General features: G+C 38.5%; 1 protein-coding gene across 1 annotated transcript in view; it reads left to right on the plus strand.

Annotated features, from left to right (window-relative positions):
• The window catches only part of rg (A kinase anchor protein rugose), a 1380990-nt gene that overhangs the window by 1300668 nt on the left and 57702 nt on the right, over positions 1-22620 (plus strand). The window contains exon 49 of the mRNA XM_090393458.1: positions 1068-1241. Within this exon, the coding sequence (XP_090249584.1) occupies positions 1068-1241 (174 nt within the window). The remainder of the gene's footprint in view (positions 1-1067; positions 1242-22620) is intronic.

Below are 22620 nucleotides of genomic sequence, written 5' to 3' on the forward strand. Positions count from 1 at the left end.
AACAATTCCCCCCCCCCCCTCACAACAATATGGAGTGGTGAAAACACTATACATCAGGGCTAAACTAATCTGTTCTAACGACATGACCCTAAACACTGAACTAAATCACATCCTCAACACTTTCTCAGCCAATGGCTATCCCCCCCCCCCCCAAAAAAAAAAAAATCCAAAAAATATTAAAACCTACAAACCACAGGCCCCCTCCATAACAAAGATTACTCTAAATCCATCACCATTCCCTACATCCAAGGCACCTCGGAAAAAATTACCAAAATTTTAAAAAAACATGACCTCACCTCCTGTTACAGGCCTTACAGAAAATTAGCATCCCTTATCCGCTCCACCAAAGACCAACCACTTTCCCTAGACCTACCTGGTGTATACCAGGTCCCTTGCAGTTGTAAACTGTCTTACTTTGGCCAAACTGGCAGGACAGCGAATATCAGAATTTCTGAACACAGGGACTACATCCGGTTTCACAAGTACAGCCATTCCGGTCTTGCAGACCATGCGCTGGATACACGCAACAGAATACGGTCGAAGAAAGCTACAGTAATACACCGTAGCAAATACAAATTCGAAAGACTATTTATGAAATCAGCCTCAGCCCTTAGAAACTCTCCAAACCTCAACAAATTTGGTTGTATGTGACTGCCCCAAATTTGGGAGGTATACATCAGCAGCAGAACCTCAGCCCAATGGCCAAGAACACCTACTTAGCCCGCTAGAGGGCACCATCAGGACTTCTAGGAGAACAATATCTTCATCTCTTCATTCCAGTTACTGTGTTGTAGTGCCTGCATGCACTTGCCTTTTTGTAAGTTCCTTTTGAAAATGGCAACGTGATGTTGCCAAAATATCGGAAATATTTATTAAAGTGTAATTTAATTTATATTCGGATCTACGTTGTTCAATTCCTTAAGTGATTTAGAAATGCATAACCAACGTATAAGCCTGTCTACGAGAATTCTCATTGTATCCTATCCCACATAAGCAAAATACTGCCCATATTATAATATAATTGCTTTTGTTTCTCAATTATTATACTATGCTATATATCTTTGCAGCAAAAATTGTTCAGATTATATATGGGCATTTTGGAGTAGTGACATGTCTGGCTCGATCAGAGTGCAACATAACATCTGATTGCTATATTGCTTCTGGTTCTGAGGACTGCACAGTTTTGTTGTGGCACTGGAATGCCCGAACTCAGTGCATTGCTGGAGATAGCAATAATCCAGGTATTTATGAATATTTTTTAAGATGTTATTATATATTAATAAATAATAATTTTTTCTGTATCATAACTGAAGTTGTTATTCTGAAAATATTTCCATGTTTATGACTGCTTTCAGCTAGTAATTCATTACTATCTTAAAATTTTTTTCATTTCTTTTTTTCTCAACAAATTTTTGAATAGTGACATGTCTGGCTTGTTTCGTTTTGAAACTATAATTAAATAAGCTTTTCTGCACTGAAGAAAGAACTTCATTGTTTCAAGCCCAGCACTGGAAAACAGTAATGGCAGCACATGATGGTGGGCTTGAGTGGAAGTTTCTCAGTTGCATTCCGAGCATGCACAGAAGGAAAAGAATGTGATGGAATGTTGCTAGGTGTTCAGCTATCCAGGGAGTAAAAAAGAAACACAGCAGGAGTAAAACTGTGGAATCTCTGTGTCTTCAAAATATGAAGACTAGACAGAAAGTAGAAGAAATGTTAGAAATGGAAGATGGAGAGATGATATCCTTGTTATAAAGTGATAAGTGAAGTCTTTGTAGTCATTAATCAAGTTCTCGGGGTCTGATCTTTGATAGAAAGCTTACATTCCTTGCACAGATTCATCAACTTAGGGAAAAAAAATGCAAAAAAGCACTGAATATCATTTGCACTCTTTCTTCTACAAAATAGGGAACCGATCGATATTCATTGCTCCACTATTACCATGCATTTGTATGATCAAAGCTTGATTATTGGTCCCAAGTCTACAGTTTTGCAAGAGAGAGCACCTCTCTGATGGTTGAACCCTATCCATCATAAGGGTATATGATGATGATGATGGACAGAATTCAACCATCAGTGAGTGCTCTCCCTTTTTTGTGCTTTTTTGCACATCACCTATTTAAATTCTTTATATTAAATCATATGAACCACCTCTAACACTTTGATGAAAACAATTGTCTCCAAATCACACCCTAAAAATAAAGTCTCTTTCAGTGCCTCCTATTTGAACTAGTATTTTATTTAATTTTTCTGCTTGAGGAAGCCCAGTATCACTCATCAGACTTCCATTCATCGTTTTGGTATGCAAGTTAAATCGATTATGCAAAGTATTGGCATGAATGTTGGCAACATTACCTACACCAAACATAGCAGTATTCCTCCATATCAGATTCGCATTCCATCCTGCAATCGCTGACTTTGTCAGCTAAAAAAAACTCATACTCCAATTTATTCCAACCTGCAATAGTTCAATGCATATAGAGAAGCCTACTCTGATTTCTTGCTCATCCTTACTAGTGGTTCAACATATGGGATCTCTGTTGGCTGTGCTACTGTGTGTCCTGACAATACTATCTCCAACCAGGTCCCAGTTGATTGCAGTAAATATACAGCAGGGTTGAATGGCATTTAGCTTGTTCTTGTGCATATAAAAGTACCAAAAGGCTATCTTTACAGGCCATCTTCTCTCCTATGTATAATCTACATCGAGTGCTTTATGAGGTTTTACAACTGTTGTACAAAATGTAAACTCTTGATTTTGATATTCTGTCATGCTGGATTTCCAGCCATATTGGAATTAAGGGAAGTGAGATTGCAGATGCAGCTGCCAGATTAGCTCACATTTTTCTCTGTACTGTTTGCATTACCATATATAGAGTACAGACAGTTTAGGTCACAGCTAATTAATTACCCAATGGCAGTCATCATGGTAAGAAATGCTGACAAACAGATTGCATTAGATTAAGCACTGGGGAAGTCTAGTCAACATAATGTAAACTAAGCAAAAGAGACTAGGATCTTGCTAAGCTCCACACAGTTGGTCACAGTTGTCTTGCATATTCTTATTTAATGAGGGATGACGACCTGACTTTGTGCAAAAAATGCAACATGCATCTTGCCATCTGTCATTGTAGACAATTTTAAAACCTGCCAGCTGTGCTATTTGTAGAATTTTTTTCTATATTATAATTTATTAAAATCTGTTCATCAATTATATCAATTGTAAAAATAGGCTGTGAGTATTATCAGATTTCTATACTGAAATCTAAGCATGCAAGTAAGAGATTCTAGAAATATATATTTTGCTGTGATAATTCTCACTTATTCTCAAAAATCAATCTTATCCCCTCAATAATTAAGTAAACTAAATCTTCCACACCAGTATATATAACAGCAAAAACAGTTTAATAATACTAAAATATATTAAACAAAATTTACAATATTCTGAACTTTGAACCACAACTTAAAATCTAAAAAGATAAATAAATCACGGATATTATGTCTGGGAAAACTCCCATGTTACTCCTCTTAACCAACTATTACATTTACAGCTATTTTGCCTGCTTCTGCTTAGGAGTGCCCCTGTTTAAATGTCATTGGCTATTTATTGGTAAATATACATCTACAATGCCCTAAGAATCCATGAGTAAAAAGCCAATGACATTTAAACAGGGGCACTCCTAAACAGAAGCAGGCAAAATAGCTGTAAATATAATAAATAAATCACATCTTATCTGGTCCCAAAATATGCCAGCTAAAAAAAAACATTATGTTTCTTATCTGCATCTGGCTTCTGTTTATGTTGTTCAAGAGAAGCCAGATGCAGATAAGCAAACTATTTCTTCAACCGATATAGATTTCTTTATTCCTGAAAAACTGCTTTTCTCTTACAAAATAACTCTGTATTTCTCATTCTTCAGAAGAGAGAGAGAGAGAGAGAGAGAGAGAGATGAAAGTTCACACATTGATAATAAAATCCTCAATTTCAAATGCTGTCTGCGTTCTTCCTCCAAGAAACATCATCCAGAAAAATTGCACAATAATGTTTCTTCTTTCTTCTTCAAGATCAACAACCTTTTCCTCTTCCTGTACAAACAATTTCCAAGAAAAATTATCGAATGCTCAAAAATTGACTTGCTGTATCTATTTCCAAAACAGGCATTAAATCTTACTGTTCTAAAAAAATTCTAATATCTGATAAGCATTCTGATAAACTTGATAAATGATAAGCTCCTTATAGAGAAGGAGCATCATTTATCAAGTTCCAATAAATTCCTTCCACAGTTGTTATTCTACATACCTTTGCAACATAACAGCTGAAACTTCAAAACATCTTTCCTTCTTTATGAGAGACCACTACCAAAGGAACTTTTACTAACTTGTTCCAAAAATCCTTCCATTTCTCTCTCTCTCTAGCTGTTTACTAGTTTCTGTGTTCCTTTTACTCATCCATGCATAATATTTCTGGTTCCATTTCAGTTATGAAGTCAGGGAAAAACCATTGCATATTATCTTCATGGTGCATTGCTTGAAAGCTGTAAAAACTCACATTTTTAGTCAACTACGTAGTATTTTTGCTGGCCTGGTTGGCCATGTGGTTAGCATATCTGCTCTCCAACCAAGAGGCTGCAGGTTCGAATCCTGCCAAGGTCATGGATGTTTGTAATTGTCTTTCACCTTCATATATTCATTCATACAACAATATAAACACTCTCTCAAGATGGAGTGGGTCACCATGGGAGAAGTAGACCCAACCCTCCTGCAATGGGAGAGGCCTTTACCCAGTAGTGGAGAAGATATTGGCTGAAAAAAAAAAAAAGAAAAAAAAGCAGTCTTTTTAACTTATGTATTTTAAATATGGCTAAACATGAAACTATAATACTTACATTCGATATAGTAAACTACAAGCAAATCTTCTACTATATTCACTTCATAAAATATTAACACTACACATAAACATATGTAAACAACTATATTTATACATATAAAAACAAGCAATTAATTTTGAAGTTCTTGCAATATCAAGGCACTAACAACCAAAAATGGTAATTTGAAATAGATATTTATTTTTTCCCAGAAACTATACCTAAAGGATATTTAAGTTTACACTAATTTGCATAAACAAAATTCTTAGAATATCTATATTGATGGCCTACATTATATTCTGGTAGAGTGCCAGTGCTTTGCACAAGAGAGGAATGTAATTTTTACTTATCTTGCTGAGCCATTTACACTCAAGCTGATGTTATCCAACTTGTACAAATTACATGACATTTTTAACTTTTTGCAAAGAATTAATTTATACAAAGACAATTATCCTTTCCTTCATAGTTTCACAGTGATCAGCATTCATTAGTAAAATGTCAGTTTAATATAAACCAAAAATAATCACCTGATGATTCAACCTTCATATCAAGATCAACACTGGAGTATACACATATACAATGAAACATACTATGTTACAATTTACATACCTAGTATGCTAAAGTCACAGTAATTTGTCAACCAATAACACTACTGGCCTGACCTCTGGTAAAAAAAAAAAAAAAAAAAAAAAAAAAAAAAAAAAAAAAAAAACTTACTACATCAAAACTAGAGTCCTGCTATTATTATATTCTGTTTGGTTTCTAAAATTCTCTTAGAGTCCTAAAGTAAGGGTTTGCGGGAAAAACTTGAAGAACTTAAGTGGGCTGAATGTGTGCCATCCAAATTCTTGTGACATTTATTATTATTATTATTATTCAGGCCTCCATGGAGTCAAAAGACTCATCATGGGAGGTCCTTCCTAAGAACATAAAGTCCGTCAAGACTCATCGAGGGGAGGTCCCCCCTAAGAAACACAAAGTCTATCATGCCACTCTTTAAACTCATTGACCGTTCTCGCTCCCACCACTCCATCAGGCAATGCATTCCACGCCAATATGAATACAATAAGAATACAATAGCAGAGCTAATCTCAGGTGGTATGGTCACTTAAACAGAATGGGCGTGGAAAGATTAGCAAAACAAGTTTTCTCTGCCAGGTTGGCAGCAAAATGACCCAGAGGAAGACCAAGATATAGGTGGATTGATACGGTACAAAGTGCCTTAGACGATAGAAATATAAGATTTGATAATGTTGGAGTCTTGACAAGTAACAGAATGATTTGGAGGAAAATTGTAGATAGGCAGTTAGTAATGATGTAATTTTTTTCATGTAGTACTATCATATCCTGTACACCCCCTTGAGGGTACATGGCAGGAATTTGATGATGATGATGATGATTTTTTACTCTTATCTTTCATTTATCTCTTTGAGACGATTTCTTAATACCTTGTGTATGGCTATAACCTTTAGTATAATGCAATATATTCTTTGCTGTCCTTGCACCAGTAAACTAAAATTCAAACCACCCATCAAACTGTATTCCTTGTTCACAGAAACACTGACTTGTGCTAAAGAAGTAGAACAGCTTATGTGTTAGCAGTTCATGTCAGTTTATTTAATGGTATTAATTCATAACACAAGAATAATAAGAAAATCATTTATATTATTATTATTATTATTATTACATCTGTATTCTATGAAGTCAGAAACTCATCATGAGAGGTACACACTATCACACACAATGCTCATCCAAAAGTGCCTTAAACTGATTCAGTGTGTGTATCTACATTCACAACGCACCAACTCTCTATGCAAAAAATCTGCTCACACCTTCCTTATACTGTTTCCAGCAATGGCCTCTTGTTCTATCCTCCTCTCCCATTCTAAGAAAAAATCTTTTCCATGTCAATTTGATAACAACCCCTGACCAGCTTATATGTCTCAGTCATATCCCTTCTCCTCCTCTTGTTCATGAGGTTTTGCAGTTTGCATTCTCTCAGTCTGCCCTTGTACTCCACATTCCAAAGACCACTGACCACCTTTGTGAATCTTCTCCGGATCCTTACTAACATATTCTCGTTACCAGGAAATCCTGGTAACCAAATCTGTGCACAATAATCCATATTAGGCCTGATCAGGGCCTTATATGTGGCCCCGTAAATCTTTATTTCTGCATATCAGGGTCCTCCACATCATTGCCATTATCCAATGTGACCTCTTTACAACTTGTGCAATGTGGGCCCCTGAAATTCATATCCTTGTCCACTACCAGTCCAAGATCTTTTATTTCCTCTACCTCCATTCAAGAGTCTCCACCAAGTGTATACTTCACAACATTGAACTGACAATTCCACTTACTTTTCTTTCTTTAAGGATTACGTGGTGGTCATCATTCATAGTAAATAATTTATTTAGACATAACAGATGTGTTAGAATAATTACTTTGCTTATCATTAAGAAAGTAATATTCGACATTTCAACCTCTGTATCGAGGTCATCATTAGCAAAACATACATGTGTACAGGATACAAGCTACATGACACTACACTATACAAAAGTAAGATGAATCTATATGTTTGTTAATAATTTACCCTAGCCTGACCTCTGGCAAAAAAAAAAATAAAAAACATAACTACATTAAGCAATTTCTAAAGTCCTCATGTATTAAAATTTTCTTCTGTTTGGGGTTGTTCTGGATGCTTTACGGGCTGAAGATAGGTCCTACAAATTCTTGGAATAATTAATCCATCATTCTTGTTCAGATTTGGATGATGTTTCAGCATTTCACAGACATCTTCAAATTTTCTTTCAAACCAGATTTTGGTGTGGTGTAGGGACTGGTGCCTTTCCAGTCGATCCTGTGACATGTTTGGAGTGTGTGTGTGGTCTGACAGGCCTGTTTTACCATAGTGGAGGTATTTAATGTGGTGTTTGTGTTCATCTTCTCTAATTGGGATGGTGCATCCTGTTTCCCCCCTATGTAAGGTAGGTTACAGGAACATTGAATTTTATAAATCCCTGGTTGAGCAAGTTATGGAACAGCTAAGTAAATTTCTTAATTTTGCAGGAGGTTTGAAGATTCTATTTTTTTTTTTCCGAAATGCCCCTATTGTATGGTATGGCTATGGCATTCTTGTAATCTTTTTTGCTTTTAATGGCTTTATGGAGGATCTTGTGAACTGTTTTTTTTTATTTTTTATTATTATTGTAGTCATTTTTTACAAACGTTTGGCTAATAATTTCAAATTCTTGGTTCAGAGCCAGTTCATTGGAGCAAATTGTTAGGACTTGTGTTTGGGGTGCTGATGACCTCTTGTTTTTGTGTTGGATGGTGGTATGAATTTTTATGTATGTATTGCCCTGCGTGTGTGTGTGTAGGTTTACGGAGACAGAGCAGAAGGAGCGGCAGTCTGAGGGAAGACATGTGACACGTGTGTCTAGAGAAGGAAGAGAGTTCTTGTTTTCGATCTCGATGGTGAATTGAATATGTTTGTGTTGTTTGTTCAAGTGGCTTAGGAAATTGTATTTAATGTTTCACAGCTGTGGGGCCAAATTGCAAAAATATCAACATATCTAATCCAGACTTTGGGCTGCCAGAATATAGAGCTCATTACTTGGTCTTCCATGGAGAAGTTAGTTTTTTTGGGAGAAAGTGGTGAGCCCATGGCTGTACCTTCTTTTTGTAGGTAAAAATTATTTTGCCACGCGAAATACCCAGAGTGGAGTATGTAGGCAAAGAGGGCCGTGTGATATCTGCAGAAATATGTTCTGTAAGAGAAAAATAGCATCATAGGGACATTAGTGGAAAGGGCAGTTATATCAAAGTTGACTGATAAATCTTCATATTGAGTGTGATGTTTCTAATTTTATTTATTAAGTGCTGCGTATTTTTTATGTAGGAGGGAGAATGACCTACCAAGTCCTTGAGTGTGGCTGCTAGTTTCTTGGCTAAGTGATAATTAGGGCTGTCGATTCCGTCAACTATTGGTCATAGTGGTTTGTTTCTTTTGTGTATTTTTGGCAGGCCATAATACAAAATACAATATCGAGACAACCTTCAAACGCCCTGCAAAATTAAGAAATTTACTTAGCACTTCCAAAGATCCTCTTCCATACCTTGCCTATCCAGCGATTTACAAAATTCAGTGTACCTGTAACCTACCTTACGTAGGGGAAACACAATGCACCATCCCAATTACAGAAGATGAACACAAACGCCGCATTAAATACCTTCACTATGGTAAAACAGGCAGGTCAGACCATGCACTCCAAACATGTCACAGAATTGACTGGAAAGGCACCAAGTCCCTACACCACACCAAAACCTGGTTTGAAAGAAAATTCGAAGAAGCCTGTGAAGTGCTGAAACATCATCCAAATCCGAACAAGAATGATGAATTAATTATTCCAAGAATTTGGATGACCCATCTTCAACCCATATAGCATCCAGAACAACCCCAAACAGAAACAAAATCTTAATATGAGGACTTTAGAAATTGCTTAATGTAGTTCTGTTTTTTTATATATTTTTTTATTATTTTTTAATTTTTTTTTCACCAGAGGTCAGGCTAGGGTAAACGATTAACAAACATTTAGATTCATCTTACTTACATATAGTGTAGCTTGTATCCTGTACATATGTATGTTTTCCTGATGATGATCTCAATACAGAGGTTGAGACGTTGAATGTTACTTTCATAATGATAAGTAAAGTAATAATTCTAACACATGTTGTATCTCCATAAATTCTTCACTGTGAATTCTGCTTACCTGCTCACTCATGTAATCTATTCAAGTCCTCCAGTAAGACCATAACATCTGCTTGATTATACATTGCTCTCCCCAACTTTTCCCCATCTGTAAATAGCTGCATATCACTAGTTAAACCCATCCTAAAATCGTTGATATACAAATTGAACCACAATTGTCCCAAAACTGACCCATGTGGCACTCCACCAGCGACCTCCCTCTTTCAGGATACTGCAACTCATACACAACTTTCTGATACCTATCTAACAGCCAATCACTGATTCAACTCAGAAGTCTATTATCCAATCCCACCTGTTTCAATTTATTTAATAGCTTGTCATTTGGCACTCTATCAGAAGCTATTGCAAAATTTAACTATACCACTGTGTATGCACTCCCTTATTTAACATTTGTCAACTTGTTATAGTACATAAGTAAGTTAGTAAAATATGATCTCCCTTTAACAAATACATGCTGATAACCACAGAGAATACTGCTGTTACGAAACTATTTCTGTATCCTACTTCTCACTAATCTCTCTAGTACCTTCACCACAACTCCAGATATACAGATTAGCCTATAATTTGAAGCCACAGCCTTATCACCACCTATATGCAGTGGAGCAATTTTACCTTCTTTCCACTCCTTTGGAACCTGTGCCATTGTAAGACTTTTATTAAACAGGCATGCCAGTGCTACTGCCAGTTCCCTGAAATATTCTCTCACGATGTGTGGTGATATGTCATAAAATTCTATTTCCTCATATGTCCTCTACACTTAAGTTCCTCATGATTCCACCCTGATTTAGGATAACTGAATACCTTAACAGTGTCTTCTGCAGCAGTTGCCATTCTACCATTTTCATCCATTAGCATTAACATTAAGATTGGTTAACTTACCATAACCAATCTTCCTTCTACTTTCCACATATCTAAAAAAACCCTCAAAGATTTTTCTTCACCTGACTTGTCAGTTTCTGCCTATACTGTACTTTTGTTGTCCTTACTAACAAGTCACTCTTTTGGCTTGTTCTTTATATTCTTCATGTAACTGATTATTACCATTATAATCTGGAAGTGCCTTCTTCCAGATTTCATACTTAATCTCCTCTTTCATTCATTTTACACCTACCTTATTCAGCCTTTTGACCTTTGGAATACATTCACACAATGATGCTGTTGTGTATTTCTTTGTCAGTTCCCAAGCAGCATTTATTTCCTTATCACTCAATTCCTCATCCCATGCTATAGCCCCAAACTGTCTCTTAAGCTTGTGATAATCACCAGCCTTGTACTTCCATATATCCTTTCCTCACAGAAGTCTGCATATGACTAGCCACAACCCAGAAGATCACCTTCATACCAACTGGAGGAAAGTGCAAAACCCCACTCACAATTACATCCTCTGATTAAATGATGAGATTTAAAACTCTCAATCCTCGCATGCTCTCCTTTACATGCTGCCTGAGATAGTTAAGAACTCAAGAAATTCGTTTTCCTTATTCTCAAATGCTATCCCTTCATTCCAATATATACTGCCACAATTAAAAATTGCCTGTAATAATTATCCTTCCTTTTTCATTAATTCAAGTCGTCCATACCCATTTGGTCCTGTGTTAAGAGGTATCCAAGGCATGGCTTGTGTCCTGACTTGCCATAACAAAGAGAGAAACTTCATCACCACCTTCCACATTCCTATTTATTTAGCTATTTAACTTATTTTCTGATATTTCACTGCTTTATATCCAACCTCTTTAGAGCACAAAAACAGTTTTGTCACAGTAAGAATAGCAACAGTTCACTTAACAGTGAGGACCATTTAAAAAATTGTAACTGACAACACAAGGAACTAAAGTCCTAATTTGCACTATCTATTGTTGGATAAAGAGAGAGAGAAAAAAAAGAAGTAAAAATTTTATCTTAAAATGTTTGTCTCCCAGATTTTTGGTAAATTGATACAGCCATACTTGTTAGGTTTGAATAATGTTTTAAAGCTGCTGCTGATCATTTTGACTTATAATGACTTCTGTGTAGCACTTTTTTCTCCCATTTGATCCTGTGTGAAGAGGTATCCAAGGCATAGTTTGTGTCCTGACTTGCTATAACAAAGTGCCAAATGTATTTTTTATGTTATCTAAGGTGCCTCCTGTCTGTTCATAGTAAGCTAGGTCCCAAATACAGGGCACTTCATACACTCCTATTGTGATAAAGGAGAGAGTTTGTCCTTAGGTGAATGGATGATAGTTGCCAATATGGTTTGAATGCAATGAGGAGCTGATATTTATTAAGCACTATAGATATCTTCCGTCTATTCTTTGGAAATTATAGCCATTGGCTAAAAAAAAAGTGCAACACAAGTAAATGAGTTCAGTGCTAAGAGCATTGTCATTGGAACAGATAGCTCTGGCTCCATGAGTTAGTATTTTTATGATTACAACCATATTGTTGAGCTGGATTATGGTATGATTGTGCAAATATCTCCCAGTATGTATACGTTTTCTGTAAACAGAAAAAGATAAAGAATCATCAGGGAAGGTGTGTGACTAGTGTAGTTAACTTCCTGGTCCATTGTGAAATGGATTTTCGGGCATTGGCTATTTAAATGTGCTAAAAATATATCTAATGTGTCTGGACCATGTGGCCAAATAGCAAACACATCACTATGCTGCAGCCAAACCACTGGTTTCAGAGTGGCTGTATTCATTGCTTGGTTTTTCGGTGTTCTGCATAGAAATTGGCTAAAGGATGAAAAAGAACCGTCCATAGCAGTCAGTCCCATATAGTTGTTTGTATATCTTTCCTTTATATACAAATAACCAGCATGTACCGTAAATTTGAATAATTCAAATATGTTTGGGGGAAAGTGTAACTTTAACAAATCAAAGGTCTCAATTAATGGTTCATTTGTAAATAGTGAAGTAATATCAAAACAATGTGAATTGTTTACTAAACTTCCAGACTACAATCACCGGGACCCAACACACTGTCACCATGTTTGTCTCGTGTGGTGTGACTTGTGGACATTCAGAAAGGGGGGGGGGGGCAATCCTAGTAGGCTTTCATTACTCTGATCTCTGCTTCAGAAGATGAACTGTCCTGGATGGCCTGGCCAAGATCAGTCAGCTTGTGTTCTTGCCTCTAAGGGTGAATGGTGTTGCAATGTCTCCTATCCCTCATGATCCATAGACAGGACTTGAGGTTTACTGCAATTCTTGTTCACTGATGCCACACCAGGTGGCATCAGTGAACAAGCTACTATAAGATTGTGCTCTGTAATTTACCGTTATTGTTATTGCGAGTGTTTTTCCATTGAAATTAACCATCAAACGGAAACCTAACCGCGGGTGCTGAGCAGCAGAATGCTTCAGCACCCGCTGGTTTAATACACTAAAAGTACTGTAAGTACTTTTAGTGTATTAAACCAGCTATACTTCCAATTCAAAATCAGCCATGTGTAAGTGCACACGATGCCTACCGTATGCAGAAAAGACGGTGGCATTAAAAGCCAACGGCGAACAAGCACCACATGTCTTGCCGGCACAATGCCATCGACCGCCACTGACAATCCTATTACATGTCGCAGCTGCAAAACCGGTGTCACAGACAAAAAAAAAAGCATATTCTGCGAGTTCTGTTGCCACTGGCTGCACGCCTCCTGCACGAAAATTGACAAAGCTGCACATAAGCTATTTATTGAACTTAACCAGCCATTTTTCTGTTTGCTGTGCCTTCCTTTGGTAAAACAACTTCTGAACATAGGCAAACGTGTCGAAAATCTCGAACAGCACATCAATGCTTTAAACAAAACTTTTACCGAAAAAATACGTGCAGTTGAAGCTAAGCTAGATCAAATCGAAAACCAGCGCAACGCAAGCTCCACTCCACCAGTGAAAGAACTTCGTGATCTAATCGCATCAACGGTAAACAACTTGGTGAAGGCTGAATACAAAAAACTCAATGCCATCATTCTCAACTTCCTGATGGAAAATGGAAAATCACTACAAGAGGACATCAAGAAACTAGCTGAAGAATGCAACATCGATCCCGAGAATATCGTCAGGTGCCATCGTTTCGGGCCTATAAATAAAAGGAAGGACGGTACAAATTTTCCGTGCCTAGTAAAAGTGACTTGCAACACACTGATAAGCACATCAAAAATAATAACAGCAATCGACAACAAGTTCAAAGAATCCTGCCCCCAATCATGCATACATGCACAACCAGACTTATCATTTGCACAAAGAGAACAAAGACGCCAGCTTCGAAGACAACTCGAAGAAAAACATCAAAATGGTGACAACAGTTGGATCATCAACTACAGACAAGATAAACTGGTGAAAAAACCAAATGATGCCACTAGCAGCCACCATAGAGACCAGCATGCAGGCACCGCATAGGAAATGTGCAAGACCCATGCAGTCCGACAAACATCCCACAAAACCCTACACATCCACTTCACCAACATCCGTGGCCTAAACTACAACCTGAATAGTGTCCACTACCACCTACAGTCTACCAAACCCCACCTACTCTTCCTGGCAGAAACCCAAATCTCGCCTCCCCCACCTCAGCACCACTTATCTCAACCTCCCAAACTACTCACTCTTCAACAACTTTTACCCCAAGAGTGGTGTCTATGCATACATCCGCTCAGACATACCTTGCCAGAGAGCACCTAACCTGGAATCACCCAACTTTGACCTTCTTTGGTTGAAAATATCCCTTCCCCCACTCAGTCCAATTCATCTGCTGCCTCTATCACTCCCCCCAACGCAACCAACCTCCCTGAGCTCTTTAATTTCCTCTCCCTAAAAGTCAACTTTCTCCAATCCTACTTTCCCAACAGCGAAATCATCCTTCTAGGAGATTTTAACATCCACAACAGTAGCTGGCTTTCCTCCTCCAGTTGCATAGATCTTGCAGGCAGAGATGCAGAAACCATCACCTTACACAACTTGTCCAGATGCCAAACAGAATACCAGATAACCCAAACCACTCCCCAAACACCCTAGATCTCTTCCTCACCAATGACCCCTCCAAATACACAGTGAAAGTAATGAGACCCCTGGGCAATTCTGACCACAAGCTAGTGCTCATCTCCTCCCCAATGCAATAATGTTTACACAGACACTCCCATACAAGAGTAGTTTGGCACTATAACAGTGCCAAGTGGGACAGCCTCTGCAACTTCTATGCCGCATTCCCATAGTTGGACTATTGCTTCCAACCCAAACATATGCACCGAGCTTATTACCAAAGTAATCCTCACCGGCATGAATATGTACATTCCACACAACACTCTGAAAACTGCCATTCCCTAACGAAATCCTGGTTCTCCAAAAGATGTGCCAAGGCTGTAGAGATGAAACACCAGACATACCACAACTGGCTGAAATCAAGAACCTCATCCTCCCTCAAAGCTTCCACCAAAGCCAGTAATAGATACAAAAAAAACAATCAATGCTTCCAAAAGAGAGTTTGAAAGAGCAAAAAGCAGGAAACTAGCAGCCTGTCCAAACGGCAGCCGAGCCTTTTGGTCTCTTGCGAAAGCAATTGGCCGTAACTTCTGTCCAACACTATTCTCACCCCATCACACCCTGATGGCTCTACTGCCTCATCACCCACAGAAAAAGCCAGTCTTCTGGCCTCATACTTTGCTTCAAATGCATGCATAACTGACGATGGTAAATGTCCCCCAACCACTCCAGACACCCAACATACAATGCCCCCTATATATCCTTTTGCCAGGATGAAATCAGAAAAATACTGTCCGAATTAGATACAAAAAAAGTCTCTTGCCCCAATGGCATTCCCCCAATTGTTCTGAAAAATTGTGCTCCAGAACTGACCCCTATCCTATGTCACCTATATATACTCTCCTACTCCACTGGAATCTATCCCACGAACTGGAAATTGGCCTATGTTCAGCCCATTCCCAAGAACGGTGACAAGTCACTGCCATCCAATTACCGCCCTATCTCGCTTACCTCAGTCCTGTCAAAGGTAATGGAAAAATTCAGCAATTCTGACCTCCTACACTATATTGAAGACACCAAATAAATGACTGCCAGTATGGATTCCGCCGCTGCTGATCAACAGGAGATCTAATCGCATACGTCACCCATCTCTTGACAAATGCTATGGAGAGGTTTGGCGAATCTCAAGTGGTTGCACTATCTCCAAAGCCTTTGACCGGGTCTGGCACAAAGGCCTACTAGGCAAACTACCATCATTCGATCTGACCCAGGACTTCTGTTGTTGAATTGCCAGCTTTCTGTCTGGATGCACACTGTGTGTGTGTGTGATGGTGGATGGCTCCCTATCCTCTCAGCATTCAATTAATGCTGGGGTCCCACAAGGTTCTGTCCTCTCACCAACCCTGTTCCTGCTGTACATCAACGACCTACCACAATTGACCTCCAACCCAATACACAGTTTTGCAGATGACGGCACACTATACTTCTCGCTTGCATTTGATAAGCCTTACCCTACACAACTCACCTCATCCTACAGAACATCAACCACCACCACCCTCAACTCCGATCTCCCAGCCATCCTACAATGGGGTTCAGATAACCTCATAAATTTCAATGCCAACAAAACCCAGTTCTGTACTATTTCCCAGAAAAAAGAACAAAATTTTCCCAGTATCCTTTTTGATGATACCCAAATTTCCTGACAGCCTGAGATCTCTCAGCATTCAATTAATGCTGGGGTCCCACAAGGTTCTGTCCTCTCACCAACCCTGTTCCTGCTGTACATCAACGACCTACCGCAATTGACCTCCAACCCAATACACAGTTTTGCAGATGACGGCACACTATACTCCTCACTTGCATTTGATAAGCCTTACCCTACACAACTCACCTCATCCTACAGAACATCAACCACCACCACCCTCAACTCCGATCTCCAAGCCATCCTACAATGGGGTTCAGATAACCTCATAAATTTCAATGCCGACAAAACCCAGTTCTGTACTATTTCCCAGAAAAAAGAACAAAATTTTCCCAGTATCCTTTTTGATGATACCCAAATTTCCTGACAGCCTGAGATCTTTCTCCTCGGAATCACCCTCACATCAAACCTCTGCTGGCACAAACATATCTCAAACATTGCATCCTCAGCCTCAAAAAAACTAGGATTTCTCTTCCGCTCAAGACGTTACTTCACTCCTGAACAGCTACTAACATTATACAAGTCACAAATCCACCCAACTATTGAATATTGCTCCCACATATGGGGTGGGGCCCCTAAAAGCTCTCTCAAAATGCTCGACTCAATACAGAGGAGGGCAAAGTTGGAGAGTTGCTAAGGGATGGATCACTTATCAGTGATCCATCCCTTAGCAACTCTCTTCCCCCACTTTCACACAGACATTTGGTGTCTGCAGTAAGTATATTCTACAAATATTTCCATGGGAAATGCTCATCCAAAATAACATCAATAATTCCCCCGCTCAGTACTAAGCTCATTGGAACACATGCAGCTGCTGCACAACATTCCTTCACAGTACACCTAGAAACAAACAGAACAAATTTCTTTTCCTCTTCCTTCATCCCTGCAACTGCTGCACTTTGGAACAATCTCCCACCTGCTGTGTTTCTCAACGAATACAATTTAAAGTCATTCAAATTAAATGTAAACAAATTCCTCCTTTCCCAACCCACCACCCATACACGGTACTAAAGGTTGACCAATCAACCTCCTGTGTATGGGCCCAACATAAAAAAAAAAAAAAAAAGTGCTGGCATAAGTGTCCAGGCTGACATTTACATCTGAGTACCTTTATTGTTTGCTGGATGGTGGCCATTCATCTGTGGGTGGGAATTTGTGTTATTGAACCAAAAAAAATTCCTTTGAGCATGAATCTTTCATCCTCAAATTTTCCAGGACTCTTACAAGGGTTCAACCAAGTTCAGATACCACATAAATATCATTTATTGACAGAAATAAATAAAAACAAAAGCCATCTGTTTTTTTATCATAGTTTCTCATCATCCATGCAATAGGTGAAAAGCCAATAGGGAAAATGTGACCATTCTTTATTCACAAGGATTTAGGACTGCCAGGATCTTCCAAAACAGTGAAAAAAAAACGGCATCATTCCTCATAAAATAACACCTCATAAAATGCTTAATTGTTCTAGAGGTGTGATATGAAATCAAGGATCTTCCAGATGATGAGATATGTTCAGGAAGAGATGCATCCTCACACAAAAAAATGGTCACTTGGTTCTGACCAGGAACCCTTACTTTTGATACACCTAAGCCTCAAACATCTGTAAAAGCAGGGAATCTCAACTGTTCTGTTAGAGTGTACATCCCTAATCCACTAAGATGCTTTAAATGTAAGATATATAGACATGCCTAAACCACCTGTAGGACTCCCCCATCTGTGTCCAATGTGATAGTAAAAATGCTCTGCAGAGAAACCTAAATGCATCAACTCTGAGAGAAAGAGAGAGAATCCAGCTTCCATGCATGTGAAGGAGGATGGTTGAAAAAGAAATACAAAAGGTAAAAATTGAGGAAAATATCTCATAATCAGAATGTAAAGAAGATGATAGCCGCTTCAACACTTGTCCTGAAATCCTGTTATGTAGAGAAGGTGTCTTGTTATCACTTTTGATATTTTCTTAACTGCCACCTTCTCTACATAACAGGATTTCAGGTATGCTGATATTACATAAAGTTCAGGTATGCTGATATTACCCAGATGGTAATATCAGCATACCTGAACTTTATGATCCTCAGCACTTCTCTATAAAGTGCATTATTCACCTGATCTATTATAGTTTCATTTCTGAAAAAACTCACTGAAAGAAAAAACCACCAAATACTCCCAGAAAAAAATGGATATGATACTTCTGAATCCACTGAAAGTAAACTAAACACAAACTGAGCCTGACACATCATATGATGTATTAAACATTTTTCCAGAGGAAGAGGTGGATACTGATCATCCATATTGTTAATAATTCCCTCACTGCAGGGCACCTGTTCATAACGGACGGGACCTACGAGTGATGGTACTGGCCCTTTTCATTCTTCCTCTTTTTTTGCTTTTCTTCCCATATTCTTTTCTCTACTTCTCCTGAGTCATTTTTGCTATCCTTTTTTCTAGATTTCCATCATTGGTAACCATTGCCCTGCTGTTGTTCAGTGTGACCTATAGACATCTGGAAAACAGGGACCCTAGTACTCTTGCACTACTTTGGCCCAGGATCAATCAGTTAGTGGGCTTGCCTGCAAGGGGCAATGGTCTCTCACCCCATAGTCCAGGATGGGGAAACCAAAGCTTTGCGTGGTGCTGGTATAAGCTCCTGGATAGTCCTGGAGTTGCACTTCCAAGTGCACTCATTGCATGCCAGTCAGTGGGCATCCATCTGTGACTGCATGGTGAGTGGGGAGCTCTAGCAACAAACCAGAAACCCCTTAAGCCTGAATTTTTCATCCTCAAATGTTCCTGGATCAAATGAATCTGGGCTAAGGAGAATGGATGTCAGTTTAATGTGGCAAAATGTAAGGTTATGCATTTTGGGGTGAAAAGATTGGAGGCAGTTTACTGCATTGGTGGAACCCTGCTCCAGGAAATTGATGAGGCACGAGATTTAGGAGTGTTGGTGGATAGGGAATTGAAATTTAGGGGACACATTGCAAAAGTGACCAAAACAGCTCATCAAATCACTTGGTTACTGAAGAATACGTTGACAAGCAGAGACAAGCAGGTTATTGTTCCTCTCTATCGAGCCTTGATAAGACCCCATCTAGACTACTGTGCTCAGATTTGGTCACCTAGGTTTCTTCTTGATGGGGAGGATGTGGAGAGGATCCAGAGGCGAGTGACCAAGATGATAGCAGGTCTGTGGAATGAACCGTATGAGAACAGGTTGAGGATTTGTGGGTTGCAAAAATTGGTTGATAGGCGGAGGAGGGGAGATATGATTGAGACATTCAAATTACTGAAGGGTTTCTATAAAATTAATTCAGAAGATATTTTTGAGAACAGGGCTGGTTGTGGGAGGACTAGGGGACATCCATGGAAACTGGGCAAAAGTGTGGTTAGTAAAGGTGTTAGAGCTGGGTTCTTTACTTTTAGAGTAGTGAATGAGTGGAATGCGCTCCCTGAGTCTGTAGTGGATGCTGTGACAGTGAATGAGTTTAAGGCGAGGTATGATAGATACTGTATGAATGTCAGATAGTTGTGATGAATATGATTTGGGGCCTCCCTCGATGAGTCTAATGACTCCCTGGAGTTGCCCGTAATAATAATAATAATAAATGTTTCAGGGGCCTTAACAAAGTCCCAACCAAGTACTAGCATAGATACAGCATGTTAGAGGCTTAATGGATTGTATACAGCACTCAGAAAGGATTAAAAACAGAATTTAATTCTTCCTATATTTCGTCTCAATGAAACATCTTCAGGGATTACAAAATAAAACTAATGTAACATAAAAACATTAGTTTTTTTGTAATCCCTGAAGATGTCTCATTGACTGAGATGAAATATAGAAAGAATTAAATTCTGTTTTTAATCCTTTCTGAGTGCTGTATACAATCCATTAAGCTTCTAACATGATGTCCTCACAGCACTTAAGCCTCTACACACGGAGCATAGATACAGCATTTGGTAATAAAAGTAAGAAACAAAAAGATATGTGATACCAATACAAATATACTGGTGTTCCTGATCATTCATGCAACAGATGAAAAGCCAATAGGGAAAATGTCACTCCTCTTTATTCAAAAGGATTTAAAAACCAATCACTCCTCATGAAACACTCAATTCTTGTAGAGGAGTGATATCAGAATAGGATCTCCTTGATGTTCCTGATGAAGAGATGTTCAGAGCTTGAAGATCAGGGGGTGATGGGTGAGGCACATCTTGATATGTAGGGATGGTCACTGTCCCTACATCTTGATATGTAGGGATGGACGGACGATATTCCCTACCAGGAATATCGTCCTTACTTTTGATACAATGAAGCCTCCAGCATTAGTAAAAGCAGGATATCTAAGGTGTTGTACCACCTTACCCCAGTCCTGAAGACACTTTCAGGCGCAAACTTTGTTTGCTCACACTTGGATAAAGGATTAAACTAAATTTATTATTGCAGGATATCTCAACTGTCCTGTTAGACTGTACATCCCTAATCCACTAAGATGCTTTAAATATCATAAATATGGTCATGCCCAAAATGCTTGTTGTGGCTCTAACTCCTGTACTCAATGCAGTAGTAAAGAGCATGATAACAAATCATTCTCTGCAAAGAAAGCTAAATGTGTCAGGGAGATCACCAGCCTACTCCCATGCATGTCAGAAGTGGAAAGATGGGAAAGAAATGCAAAAGATAAAAACAGAACAAAATATATCAGGATGTAAAAAGAAAACTACCTACACCTGTTCTGAGATTCTCTTATGCTCAGAAGGTGGCTGCAAAGTAAATGTTAATAACATCTCAAACATGTGTGCCTATTCCACTGTTTGATAATTTCACTAAACCTGAATTTTAAGATTGCGAGTACTTCTCTGTTGAACTCATCAATTACATGACGATGGTCTCACTCCAGAAACAACTCCAAAAATGGTTCCATCCAATGCAAACTCACTTGTCAATAAAATTATGGCAAGGATATTGCTTAAAGATATACTAACCCCCCCCTACACACACACACAGAAAAAATATATACTTTGGTGTCTGCTGAAAGTAACTTTTTTTGCTTTTCTTCCCATATTCTTTGCTCTACTTCTCCTGAATTTTCCCAGTAATCCTGATACATCCACTGATGTATTGGATATTTTTCCAGAGGGAGAAATATACACTGGTCATCCATGCTTCCCAAAATCTAATGAGAAATATAAATCCAACTAGGTGAGTCATCAAATTCCTCAAAATCAGACAAGTCTATGAAGCCTAAACAATAGAAAATTTTTACAATGGAACTATTGTGGGTTTTGTCCGAATATCGACGATATCAAGATTTTACTGCAGAGACACAAACCTTTCTGTCTGCAGGAAACATATTTAAGATCCATTGAGGAACCTACCTTAAGGAATTTCACTGTTGTATGCAAGGACAGAACTGGATATGGTCCTGCTCATGGAGGAGTAGTTGGGCAGTCATACTCCTTTCCATCACGTCCAGCTTAATACTGCTCTGGAACAAGTAGCGATTCACTTATCCATGGGATTTCTTATTACAGTATGTTCAATTTATTTACCACTTGGTGCTGAGTTAAATGAAATCGATCTTGATAACCCTATCCTGCAACTGCCTGAACCCATACTTCTTATGGATGACTTTAATGGGCACAGCACTCTGTGAGGTAGTGCCAACACAAATGAAAGAGGTCATATCATTGAATGATATATATATATATATCCTTGACAATAATAACCTCTTTTTTGAATAATAGATCAATACTTTTTCCCATATGCCTACCCAGTGGATAGGCATATGGGAGAAATCAGACGGCAATCAATCTTACAGTCTGCTCTCATGTGATTTTTCTACTGCTCACATGGAATGTCGAAGACAACATCTACAGAAGTAATCATTTTCCTTGTATTTGCACAATGTCTTCATGCAAACCATGTTCTCCTACACAGATGCCCATATGAAAAATGGTTCAGACTGACTGGAATACTTTTCCAGTCTTGCAAAATTTAATGCTGAGACAATCCCTCAAACACCTATCAGTAAAGCAGTACCAGGCAGCAACATCAATTCCAAAAACATCATAATTGATTTCCAATTTATCCAAAACCTTGTGGAATCCAGAATGCCAGACAGCTAAAAAAAGATCAATAAAGAGCTTGGGGTACGTAGATACCCCCACCATATCAAACTTAATTGTGTGTGGGTGGGTGGGTGGGTCTGCCTTTTCCCTGATTGTCATTATATACCAGAGTTTACCTGCCTGAATGGTTAATATCACATATTTGGATCTGGGATATTATTATATAGTGAGTTAAGGGATTGAGTGAGAGACAAAAGA

Source organism: Typopeltis vanoorti, chromosome 5, assembly GCF_054136105.1.
Source record: "Typopeltis vanoorti isolate ZY-2024b chromosome 5, IOZ_Tvanoo_1.0, whole genome shotgun sequence".
Classification (NCBI taxonomy): Eukaryota; Metazoa; Arthropoda; class Arachnida; order Uropygi; family Thelyphonidae; genus Typopeltis; species Typopeltis vanoorti.